The 13,637-nt window shown below is 38.0% G+C and overlaps 1 protein-coding gene across 2 annotated transcripts in view; it reads left to right on the top strand.

Annotated features, from left to right (window-relative positions):
* ath (ATP-dependent RNA helicase DHX33) overlaps window positions 1–13,247 on the top strand; it is a 95,710-nt gene extending 82,463 nt beyond the window's left edge. Inside the window, exons 11-13 of one of the 2 annotated variants that reach the window (XM_068228505.1) lie at window positions 447–618; window positions 9,009–9,209; window positions 12,267–13,247. In XM_068228505.1, the coding sequence (XP_068084606.1) occupies window positions 447–618; window positions 9,009–9,209; window positions 12,267–12,464 (571 nt within the window). In that variant the 3' untranslated portion in view covers window positions 12,465–13,247. The remainder of the gene's footprint in view (window positions 1–446; window positions 619–9,008; window positions 9,210–12,266) is intronic. The other variant, XM_068228506.1, reaches the window with a different exon arrangement.
* The last annotated feature ends 390 nt before the right edge of the window (window positions 13,248–13,637 follow it).

The following is a 13,637-nucleotide window of genomic DNA, read 5'->3' as shown; positions in this document are numbered from 1 at the left end:
GGATCGACTGGAAAGAAGCTAATGATCTGAGCAAGGGATAGGAATCAGTGGCGAGCTCTCAGCGAAACCTCAACACTGCAAGGTAGATGAGGTCTCGATGAAGATGATGATACAATCGAATGTAGTAAATATTATCCTTACGTAAAAAAAAACTGCCTGGATATTGTCTTGCATACATACGATAAAATTCTACACTTTGTTGTCACTTTTGATTCAGTGGATGAATGCAAAATACTAAAACTGGGGTTAACAGCATAAAATCTTGTTTAGCAATACTGCTTTTAGTTTACTTTCTTACTGTAGTACTTACAGTTATTTTGGAAAATTATATTGCCAGAAATGATCCCCTTTGAAGCGCATCCAAAGTGTGATGACTTGTATATAATGTAAAATTGTAACTGATGACATATTATAAATATAAATGTTGTTTTATTTTGTATTTTTAGGGAGGAAATATTGAGTATTGTGGCATTGCTTTCGGGGGAATCGATATTTGTCACACCCCCTGGTAAGCGGGAGAAAGCAGTTGCCTCCAGGGAGAAGTTCATTTCAACCGCAGGGGATCACATCACTCTCTTGAATGTGTACCAAGGCTATAAAAATGTTGAGCAAAAGAAGGTAAGAGTCTCTCATTTGTTGTAATTACAGTAGAACCTCAATAATTCAAAATCGGTTAATTCAAAATCCTGCCTAATTCCAAGAACCTCTTGTTTCCGGAAACATGAGGTACGGTTTTGTATGTTATTTAAATTGTTTAATTCGAAATACGGATAATTCATAATTTAAAGAACAATGTCAGTCCCATTACCGAAATTCGAACGTTTAATTCAAAACTGCCTTCGCTTTCACTCAATTCGGTGCGTTAACCGAGTGCGTCATAATTGCTAAGTTCGAGTGAAATCGTAATTCTTTTGTATTCAGCGTTTTTAAGGAACTCCATAATATCACATACCAACATTGTGCAGAGAAGCAGAATCCGCGAACACTGGTAATGCCTACAGTTGGCAAAAAAGTGTGACTTATACAATCAATTTTTGCGCACCGAACAATGTTGTCAATGGATGAAACTGCATTGTTTTAATTAATTCCGAGCCCAAATTGACTTGTGGTTTTAATGGAGAGAAGTGCCAGGCCGGGAAATTGTACAAGGGTGGGGTCACTGTACACTGTGCACTGTGCGGAAGCAAGAGACTTCCTCCCCTCGTCATAGGAAGGTTTCAAAAGCCACTTTGTTTTAAGGGCATCAGGCACTTTTTAGATGTAACAGCCATGCCTGAAGAAGCCTTTGGTGGAGATCATAGAGTTGTGATAGGAAAATTGAAAGTCGGAAAGATTGAAAAAAAAACCCATTAAGAAGAGAGAAAAGAATTAAAGTATGGAAGTTGAAGGAGAAAAGCATACAAGAAGAATTCCAAAGGGAAATAATACCCTTGGTACCCAGGACAGAGGTGGGGAATGTTGAAGATGAATGGAAAAGATTTAAGAAAGCACTGGTTGGATGTGCAGAAAAGGAAATGTGAAAGACAAAGAGACACACTGGTGGAATGATAGCTTAAAGATTAAAGTGAAGGAAAAGAAAATAGCATGGAAAGCATGGAAAACATCTAAGACTGAAGAAAGTAGAAGAAAATACAGTGGAACCTCGATTATCCGTTCCCGGAAAATACGTTTTCCCGGAATATGCGTTCAAATTACGCGGTCCCGCGAGCATCGTAATTAAATCACGTTGTAAAAGTCCCGCATTATCCGTTCCTCGAAGAAACAACTTCCCGGATCAACCGTCCAGAAATTCCAGTCCCGTCAATGCTAAATCCTCTATCAGTCGTTTTTTAATAAACTGTATCTCACGAAAGGACAGCTATGGAATATTTATGGATCACTGCGATAATTAAAGCAAGTAGGGCCTACTGTACCGGTACTGGAAAAGCAGTCGGCGGTGAACTTGCATAAGGGACCATCTTAGCATCGCATTCGGGTGGTATTGTTTAGAGAATCTCGGAAAATCATAAAGCAGAGAGTGGCCACAACAATTGCAAGAAGACACGGCGCATTTCGACAGCTCTGCTTGAAGACAGAACGAGTTTCGTCAAATGTTTGCACTTATAAAACGTCCATATTATGTCCAGGGTTAGATGTTTATATTTTGACATTTTTTCGATCGTACTGCCGAAGAGGTTTTCGGCACTTTGCTCAGAGCACTGCAGAGTAACTGGGCTTTCAGACAGGAATCGAAACTGCTCCTTCTTAACACAAATTCAGTATTTTTTATATTATCGTACATAATTATGTTAGTGAGACCAAAACGGACGTTGCACCTTACATTTAAAAAAAAAGAAAGCCATGGGAGGTCTTGGGATTGCCTATTACTGTTTAGGTTCTAATGTAAGACTGGGAATTTTACGTTTTCGTGTTAAAATACCAAAAACCGCAGTCGTTTTATTTGCGCACGTTACATTTTAAATGGTTGGTATCATTTCAAACTCATACTGACATGAGCAGTGAGCGCGCTTTCCAGATGACCTCAAGGTCACGAATAACCGTAATTTCTGAAGTTTTGATATTTCTTTTATCTTTCCAATTTGATTGGATTTGTGACGCGCATAATTGAATTTAATGCATTCGAGAACTTTTAAGAATCGATACATACATTCGAAACCATGTTTTCGAGTTCAACATAACCTTTAAAAGTCGATGTAGGCCTAATTTGCGCGGTACGAGATTTCCAGAAACTGACTACGAACAATATACCCGAGACCAAATTACAATGAAAGATTAAGAAATGAATGGATTTCGCCAACATTTTGGGTGCTTTTGTATCTAATGTGCTTTATTTTATTAGATGAGAGAATTAAAAACTACTTTTGGTCGATTGTCGTTTGGCTTGGCGTTGTTAGATTTATCGAAGAGTTTGGCTAGCGTAATCAAAGTTGCTGAACTGAAAGACGTTTTCACGGGAAACTGACGAAGATTCCCCTGTAAAATTGAATATAAAGTATCAAGATTTTGAACTCGCGTACCGGTAATTAATGCAGTTTCGCGGTCTAACATGCCCGCCTCTCATCCAGAGGGCCCGGGTTCGATTGCGACCAGGTCAGGCAATTTTACCTGGATGTAAGTCTGGTTCCAGGTCCACTCAGCCTACGTGATTACCTTTAATTGTGGAGCTATCTAATGGTGAGATGGCGACCCCGATCTACAGAGGCAGGAATATCGGCCGAGAGGATTCGTCGCACTGACCATGCGCACCTCGTAATCTGCAGGCCTTCGGGCTGAGCAGTGGTCGCTTGGCAGAAAGTCCCACTGGGGCTGTAGTTTGGTTTGGTTTAGGAGTTTTTGTAAGATTATAATTATACATATTTCATTTTTGTGATGTTTAGCCAAATTGTTGATGGTTTTCATTCATTCCCGGATTTTCCGTTTTCCCGTATTGTACGTTTTATTTTCATGGTCCCTCGGAAAACGGAGAATCGAGGTTTCACTGTATGTGGAGGCAAAGAATTTGGCCAAGAAAGTAGTGGAGGAAGAAAAGAGGAAAAGCTGGGCCTTATTCACACAGAAATTGAGAGATGATATGCAGGGCAGCAAGAAATTACTGTATGGTATCTTAAGAAACAAAAAGAGAGATCAAGTAAACACCAGATTTGTGAAGGATGAAGGTGGCATAATATTAACAAAGCCAGAAGAAATAAATAGATGGAGAGAATATTTTCAGAAGCTGCTGAACATAAGAACTGATGACAGTCATTCAATGGATGACCAGGAAAGGCAATTAGTTGATGAAGAAATGGATAAAGAAATTACAATGAATGAAATTGAAATGGCAGTAAGAAAGATGAAGAATGGAAAAACTGCTGGAATAGATGAAATTTCAGTGGAGATGATAAAGGCAGCTGGAGCTGTAGGCCTGCAGTGGACATATCGGGTTCTCAGGAATGTCTGGGAGAATAAGGAGGTCCCTGAGGATTGGCAAAAAGGAATAATCATCCCAATTTTCAAGAAAGGAGATCAGAAAGTTTTGAAGAACTACAGGGGAATTACTCTAATATCCCATGTTGCTAAGATAATAGAAAGGATACTGGAAAGTAGAATAAGGTTGAGGGTTGAGAATCAGATACAGGAAAATCAGTTTGGTTTCAGAAGTGGAAGGTCAACAATAGAGCCCATTTTCATTATGAGACAACTAATGGAAAAGCAATGGGAGTACGGGAATGATATGGTGATGACTTTCATTGACATTAAAAAGGCATATGACAGTGTCCCCAGGACTAAAGTTTGGGACAGTCTGGTGCAAAAAGGAATTGGGCAGGGATTAATAAAAATGATCATGGCATTGTATAAGGAGTGTTGTAGTTGCATGTAAACACAAGTTGGCAGGACATGTTGGTTCAAAATAACTAGTGTGCTGAGACAGGGAAGTGTTCTATCACCAATCCTGTTTACAATAGTAATGGATGACATCATGAGAATAGCAAAAGCAGCATATGGAGGAAGAGAAATGAACATGATGTTATTTGCAGATGATATTGTGATTTGGGGAGAAGATGACAGGAAGGTTCAAGAACAGTTGAATGTGTTGAATGGGAAGATCGAAGAATGTGGATTGAAAATAAGTGTAGAAAAGAGTAAAACTCTTGTTATGACTAGAGGGGAGAAAGAAGGGAAAGGTCAGATTAGACTTGCAGACAAGCCCCTCGAAGTAGTGGAAACGTTCAAATACGTGGGGAGTGAATTAATGGAGAATGCTCGACTGGATGCTGAGATTAATAAGAGGATTCAAGCTAGAAGTTGTTTCTATCATAGTGTAAGAAACATGTTCTGGGACAAAGATGTGCCAATGGAAGCAAAGGATACTATGTACAAGATGTATTACGTACCCATAACAACTTACGGAGCAGAAACTTTGACATTGACAAAGAAGGATGAGAGTCAAATACAGGCAGCCGAAATGAAGTTCTTGACGAGTATGATACAGAAGAGTAGAAGAGACAGAATAAGGAATGAGAAAATCCGGGAAGAAATTGGAGTGGAAAAAATGAAAGGATAGAGAAGAGCCGACTAAGATGGTTTGGACACATAAAGCGAAAGAGTGACAAAAAGAATTCCAATAAAAGTGATGAAATGCAAATCCAAGGAAGGAGAGGCCATGGACGACCACGATTGAGATGGAAGGATAAAATCCAACGCAGTATTATAGAAAGAAACCTGGACTGGGACACAGTGTTGGAGGAGGAGTGGTGGAAAGACCGAAGAAAGTGGAGAGGAACCATATTTTCCCTTACCCAGCTACAGCTGGATAAAGGGAAATGATGATGATGATGATGATGAGGCACTTTCCGTGCAAGTGAAAGGCATCTAAAAATGCAAACAGTAGAGTAATCAAAAAAAATAATAAAGCATTTGCACAAGGGAGCCAGAATAATTTATCCTCATCTTTGAATATTAGTTTAATGGGTCTTAGAATACTTTGTGACGTGGCAAGGGTTGGTATTTCTGAATTACGAGAGAAGTGCCATGGCGGGAAATCGTGTAAGGATAGAGTCAGTGATGCAATGCAGACAGAAGTAAGAGACTTCCTCCCCTTGTCATAGGAAAGTTCAATAAGCCACGTGTTTTAAAGGCTTTGGGTACTTCATTTTGAAAAGGAATGACAGCCCAACACAAACATCTAGTAAGGACAGGCGTTTAAATTAATTCTGCTTATACAAGTGGTCTAAGATAGCAACTCTGTTTTATCTTATCTGCAATCCAACTTCTCTCGCACTCTTAATACTGCGTATCTAAATTTCTAGAAAGCAGAACTCAGCACTTCGGTCCTCACTTACGTCTCGATCTGCTATCTTCACACCCGGGAATAATCACGCCTTTTCCTCACTTGATGCATAATATACTATTATTCCAAAGAGAGTTGCGTGAGAACATCTCTCATCATTACATCTTATGAATGCAGATACTACAAAACAGAATTGTGTCAAAACTAAACGTGAACTCGGGGTATTGATTTCCATTTTTCAAAAACTTATTTTCTACTTTACTGCAGAATTATGTTGGCTAGTGTAATCAGTGGAAGGTTTTTGATACATGGTAGAGGTTTGGATATCTTCAAACAATACTGTTTTAACATAAAAATAATAATTTGTCCTCCATAATAAATAAAACCAATGGATGAAACAAAAGAAAGAAAAGAAAAAGTGAATTGTGCTTCTGCAAACAGTACTTCAATAAATACATCTGCATGAAAGGAATCGTCTTTGGATTTTCTTCAGAATCATATTTTTGCTGTTGAACACTCATTTGACTTGAACAACATACCTTGTTCTTCCTCGGCTCAAAGCATTCCTGAAATAAATTACAAAGATTTATGTGGGCTGGCAAGTAAACATCTCTAAATGCAATCAGTCATGTGATTTTTTTCTATACTAATATTATAAAGAGGAAAATTTTGTTTGTTTGTAACGAATAGACTCAAAAACTACTGAACCGATTTTAAAAATGACTTCGCCTATAGAAAGCTACATTGCGAGTGAGTAACATGGGCTTTATTTTATTTTCAAAACAATTCGAGGTGGGGGGGCACGGAGGGGAGATATAAAAATAATAGGCTAATATAGACAAAATATCGAATTTGTCATATAAGGACGAGACAAAGCTCAATTGAATCCTCTTGACGCAAAGAACAAACCTCGGGAAAACCCTACGGGCCCGAAAACCATGTTTTAAGGCGCTAAAACAAACTGTTACGGAGATATTGGCACCACACTACCCCTGCTCTAGTAATCGGATAAAGTAATGAGCTGCCGTAACCATGGCAACGTCAGCTCCAGGATTCTACAGCAGCGAAATTATCTACAATAAATCACAAAAACCTAACATGTTACAGACATGAAAACTGATATTGGGAATCCCCTTTAAAAATAAAAGAACACAAATATTTGTTTTCAGAAAATCCACTTAAGAGCGGGTGTGTGTGTGTTTGAAAAAGTGAGGAAGGAGTTGAATTATTTATATGAGGATACATATATCTAAAAAAATGAAGATGTTACAGACTTTAAAATTGGTATTTGGAATCTCCTTTAAAAATGAACACATTATTTTTGGAAAATCCACTTAAGGGGGTGAAAAGAATAAAAAAGCCGGTGAATTTTTAAAATGAGTATCTTCTTCTTCTATCGCTTTACCCACACCTGTGGGGTTGCGGGTGCAGACTGTGTCGCACATATGGATTGACCCTGTTTTACGGCTGGATGCCCTTCCTGACGGCAACCGTATGTGTAGGGCTGTAATCTATACTTCTATACTAATATTATAAAGAGGAAAAATTTGTATATTTGTTTGTAACGGATAGACTCAAAAACTGCTGAACCGATTTTAAAAATTACTTCACTTATAGAAAGCTATATTGCCAGTGAGTAACATGGGCTGTATTTTATGTTCAAAACAATTAGAGGGGGGCAACGGGGGAGATATAAAAATATTAAAATAATGGGCTAATATAGGCGAAATTGAATTTGTCGTACAAGGACGAGACAAAGCTCATTTTAAGCCCCTTGACGCAAAGAACAAAACTCGGGAAAACCTTCAGACCCAAAAACTATGTTTTAAGGCCCTAAAACCAACCATTATGGAGATATTGGAACCACACTACCCCTGCTCTAGGAATCGGATAAAGAAACAAACAGCCGTAACCATGGCAACGTCAGCTCCAGGATTCTACAGCAGCTAGATTATGCATGTACATTTGGGCATAGCTGCCAACCAAAATTGATACACATGACTTACTATCTGGAAAAAATAAACTGTTGTGTAAGACGCTCATAGCACTCCTTTGGGCGGGGATGGAAAGGGAGTGAAGTATAAAAATAATAGCCCTGGAGATCTCCGTAGTACAGCGACCAGCGTTGCCGACGGACCTCCGTTTTTACGTACTGGCTTAGGTTTCAGCATTTTGCGGAGTCTGTTACCTATAGTTTAAACTATTTTCTATGAAATCATGGAGTAGTAGGATCACCAATGTCATTAGTGCCGATATTTTTGTCCACTTTTACGATCATTGTAACCATGAAAACAACCTATATACTGTACACAATTGTCAAAATGACTTGAAAAAATTTCTCAACATTTATACTCAGATTCATTATATGATGTGCGATATGAGTGACAAGCCCTGAGAATTATAATTCTCAATAATTATAGTAGTTTCTTTTATGCATCGCTTATTTCCTTGATCATTTGTAATAGTTACGAAATGTTGGATCAAACAAATACATTCAATAATATTTATATTTGTGGTACTGTCTAGCGGAAGTATACTTACATTAAACCTGCAGCTTTGTGAAGGGAGCAGGTATATCTAGGTGGGAATGAAGGAAAAACATGGTAGCAAAAGATCTTAGAGGTCGACACTAATTAGGAACTAATATTTAAAGGCCCCCATGAAGAAAAGGAGAAGAAGATACACTATAATTACGTACTTAAGTAAATACACCAGTGATATAAATATCTAATGAAGTCAGTCACACTGATAGTATGAGTAACTAAAGCCAGTTTCTGATAACCCGTATGAAGAACGGGTACTGCTGCTAGTTATGGATATGGCCACATGACAACCCAGTCTCTCTACTGAGTTGACATGGTGCTCTTCTGAAACCAAACTGTTGCTCTTTTCTTTGCATTTCCATCTTTTTTCTTATTCTTCCCATTAATTATATTATATTATGAGAAGTTAGTGCAGTTCCTCAGGAGTTCTTACAGCCTCATGTTAATTTTGCCAGCTTGTAAAGGAACTCCTGTGGGACAAAATTCTGGTATTTCTAAAAGTCTCCAAAAACCATAAAAATAGTTACTGGGATGTAAAATCAATATTATTATTACCATCATCTTACTCTGTGTTACTATGAACGATTTGATTTAGTCTATACATTGAGATTGAGTAAATGGTTTTTAGATAGTCAAGAATAATTTTTCTCTGTTTATTGAATTACTGATTGGCCCGCTTGTCTGATTTATTCTAGCAATGGTGCCAGGATCATTTCCTAAATGCTCGCAATCTAGAGTATGCAAGTGAAGTTCGCACTCAGTTGGCTGAATTGTGTGAAAGATCCAAAATACCAATGTTGTCGTGCAAACAAGACTATGACCAAGTTCGGAAGTGTCTTGTTACTGGACTGTTTATGAATATTGCTGAGCTACAGAGAGACCGGCAGTATACCACTGTAAGTATAAGAGGAAAAAATTTTCTTCATCAGTTTAAAAAAGATGAACAGTGTGAGAGTATGAGTGTTCAAGTATTGGTCAGTTCTGTACAAACACATTTCGATTGTTAAGTTGATATGATGAGATAATTAGGAGGTAAAAGATTCAAATCCTAGCACTGACAACAATCTTCTCACTCCCATCAAAATTATTCCAAGGTGATGCTAGGATACAGGTTACCTCCTAAACATAACTTTATTAATACTCTAAAGGTTTTACTTTCTCATTGCACCCAGTCTGTACTATTTCTTGCTGCTCCTTTTAACTCTTCATGTCTTGTGAACCCCATCATACTCTTCACCTTGTGTGCCCAATGAATTTTACTTTAGTTTTACGTATTACATTTAAGAGTACACAGTGTTCACTGACCTCTTTGGGTACATCCACATTTTTTTTCCCCCTATAGTCAGCTTGTATGGATAATCCTTCTCCTTGTTTGTCCTTTTTCCCGGCCTCCAGCTCCAGTGTGGTAACACTACAAAGTGCTCCAGATGAAGATTTTTGCGAAAACAATTCCCTAGTTCCATATCCATGAGCCTGCTGGGTTAAGAAGTTCCTTTTACATCTAAACATTTTCATTGTTAGGGCAATTCTTCTTTTGAATTTGCAGGTACTCTTGTTATAGTAATGACACTATCATGGTAGCAGTAATTCTTTACTTGTTCTGTTCTTGATTTTCCAGTCATAATTTCTGCATTCATTGCTTTTGGCATTTTTTATAACTAGTAGTGTTTTTGTCTTCTTTATGGTAATGTTCAGCTTCCATGAAGTTAGGGGTCTTTTTAATTTCTCAAGCATCCTGTTCATTTCTTTCTCTGACTGAGCAAGTTGGTTGTGCAGTTTTGGTCATGCAGCAGTGAACTTGCATTCGGAAGAGAGTAGGTTTGAGCCCCACTGGCAACAGGCATGAAGATGGTTATCTGTGGTTTCCTGTTTCCACACTAGGCAAATGCTGGGGCTGTATCTTAATTAAGGTTATGGTCATGTCCTTCCCATAATTAAGGCCATGATTGCTTCCTTCCCAGCCTAGACCAGTACTATCCAGTTGTAGCCATAATTCCTCTCTCTGTCAGTGCGATGTAAAACAAACAAAAAAAAATCAGCTATGATTACTATGTCATCCACAAACCTAATGAAGGAATTTTTTTCCTGTTTACCTCTAACCCCTTAGTTTTAATGTGGACTCAAATAATGTTACATTTTGTACCACATATGACCCTTCAGTAACACACATCCTAATTGTCTAAGAATAATTAACTAGAACAAATTTTGTGTAGATCAGTATTATTCCTTTGTTCAAACACATTTTGATTCTACATTCTCTTCAATTCCACACATTTTTGGGGTTGTCCCTGTACAGGATTTATTAGAACAGTATTAATTTTAGAGTTGAAGTTTCCATAGCCTGTTGAACTACTACTGCGTTCTTCATCCCAGTTTGACACCATTGCTGTTCTGTGTATATTATGTACAGATTTTTAGTATTTCAAATACAGTAAAGCCTTGTTAAGACATTGTGCAGGGGACAAGGAAAGAGAACATGCTAAGCAAGAAAACTTACTACTGAATACTGCTGAAAAGTATCCAACAGAGATATTTAAACGCTTGATAGGCTTTGTTCGACATGCATGCAGTTTACGTTGTGTATGTACAGGTACAGTGAAAGATATAAGCTATCTACCATTTCTAAAGATGAGATGAATTAAAAGGCATTTAAAAGACAAGAGAACAAATACGGACACCTTTTCTGCTGTATTAAAAGGTGTGTAATACACCATAAACAAATATGAAAAAATTTGCACTTGGGGCCATAAAAGTATCAATGTATTATTCAAGAACGCACTCCTTCTAAAACAAATGTTAGCTGAAGCCTTATATTTCGGACCAGTGAGTTATTAAAAATCATTTTCTGGTCACATTCTTCGATCATGAACTATCTGGAGGTTAAACTCGGCCATGTGCAAGAAATGACTTTGACTTGATTGTGACAGCACTTCGATAGACTTGAGTCGAAACTCTAAGGTGCGAGTTTCAACATACATGCCACTGCTGAAAGATGCAGATGCTTGTCCATTTTCTGAATTTTAATTTTGTGTTCATTACTAAGTGATTTCATGACCTTTTCAGTATCCATAAACGGCTACTACAAGAAAAATATGCACCACGCTAGTAAATTTCACACGATTATGTTCGTAATGCATAGGTAGGGTATCACACAACAAATATTCGTTACCCTTCACTGTATCACTCAGTTCAGAATTAATTTCTAACTTCTGAATAGAATGCAAAATACAAGCATAAACAGGCTTAATTTGTAATTCATCAGTATCACTGAAAACCAACAAGCAAAACTGAACCTCCTTGATGCTTATGGCTTGCTTCCCAAAAGTATAATTTACCCCGTAAAATTCAGGAATTCAAGACCTTTTCCTGTTTACTCACAATTTTCTCCAACCTGCCTCCTGTGGCGAGGGCTTCTTACCCGAGTTGGAAAATAAGTTTCTTTCACAAAGGATGACAAAGAACATTTTCAAGGCTGAGAAAAAACATGATCATACTAAGCAGTAATGACAAAAATTTGTGACGCAATAAGCAAGGTATTTTTAATATAGATTTATGACGACATGCTAAGCAAGAAAACATCTTAATGAGGAATGCACTAAAGAGGTTTTCCTGTACTTTTCAGTATTCTTTGCCAAGGGCTGAGGTGATTGTGTTTGACAATTGAGGTCCATTTGGTAAGTTCGATCCTGTCTTAGTCCAGTTGTATTTGAGGGTGTTCAAATACACCAGCCTCTTGTTTCGTAGATTTATTTTCACATAAATGAATTTATGTGGAACAAAATTCTGGCACTTTGGTATATCTTCAAAAACCAAAAATATGTAGTTAGTGGGAGGTTAGAATGACAGCATGGTCCAACCTAGATGGAGAACGTAATAGTAATTCGTATATATTTTTACAGGACTATAGAAACATGATCAAGAAATTTAAACTTTTTGCTTTCTTTGTTGTTTAGGTTGGTTCTCGACAGGTTGTTTCAATCCACCCATCGTCTGTGCTGTTCGGCAACCAACCCCAATATGTACTTTTCACCGAAGTGGTGCAAACTGGCCGGTGCTACATGAGGCAGCTGTCAGTTGTAGACCCACAGTGGCTGACGGAAATAATTCCTGACTACATTCGTCAGCATAGGCTCTCCACTCATATAACATGAGTGTGCTGCTTGCGGTAAAAGATCTTTTATGACAAGAAGAGGATGTTATAACAGACAAGTCCTGAATATTAATACTGGGCCACACCACCTGTAGCCTGGCATTTTTCATGAGTGACTCTGGACTTGCAGATTTATGATCTTCATTCCATTATTTTGTACTTACAGAAGAATTTTGTACAAAAACACTATTTGGACCTCAAAAAGTAATGGAAATTGAAATAGATTGGACAGCAAGAAGAAGATATACAGTAGTAAGAGACAAGAATAAAGACAGTATTATCTCATTATCAGGTACAATTAACATAGGTTATAACCTGAAGTAACATGTTCCTATCCATTGGAGAGAAAGATATTCTTCACTCGTGATCCTATGCCAACAAGTTGTGATACCAAGGTGCCTGTTACCATGTTTCATTATTCCTTCCATATTAATTTGTTCCTGCACACAGATCACTAAACTAAGCATGAGTGAACAAAATGCCATTCCTACATGGAAAAAAATATGAAGGTTGCATTTGTGGAGATTTAAAATACATCCTGTAATAAAGGATTATCTTCGGTATGATGAGAAAAGAAATATTGAGAGGAAATTTTTAAAATTGGGCTTAGGTAGAGGTGAGCTGTTACCCGGGGAGGACTAGAAAATACATACTATGCAAGTCCTGTCATAGTTTTGGCAATTTGTCTTCTCAGCTGATAAACTGAGTGTACACGATCTGTTCAGAGAATGTCCAAATTTATTTTTAAAATGGTTTATGTACAGTGTACATAGCTGTCTCCCTTTCTAACACCTCCCCACCTCTATTAATACACCCCTCCCAATACTACTTCCACTTACGGAAGAAATCTCACAAAGCAAGTTGGCTACGTAGTACGGACTGTGTAGCTGTAAACGTGTATTTGAGGGATGGTGGTTTCAAATGTCATCTTCAAGAGCCCTGAAGACAGTCTTCCATGATTTCATTAAATTAACCCGTAGAGTGGGGCTCGCTTCAGGTGACGCGGCTGGAGCGAGCCCGATGGTGGGCGCGCGTCATGTGAAGCGCGGAAAGTTTTTATTTTTTATCTCCGTTATGAAACAAGCGGTAGGTTTGAAACTTTCTCCGTATGTTCCGAGAGATGCTGCCATCTGACAGAATTTTTTTCACCTTCGTGTATCTAAGCAGTTCTCGT

This window comes from Anabrus simplex, chromosome 7 (assembly GCF_040414725.1).
Source record: "Anabrus simplex isolate iqAnaSimp1 chromosome 7, ASM4041472v1, whole genome shotgun sequence".
Classification (NCBI taxonomy): Eukaryota; Metazoa; Arthropoda; class Insecta; order Orthoptera; family Tettigoniidae; genus Anabrus; species Anabrus simplex.
This window is presented reverse-complemented; position numbering and strand designations above follow the sequence as displayed.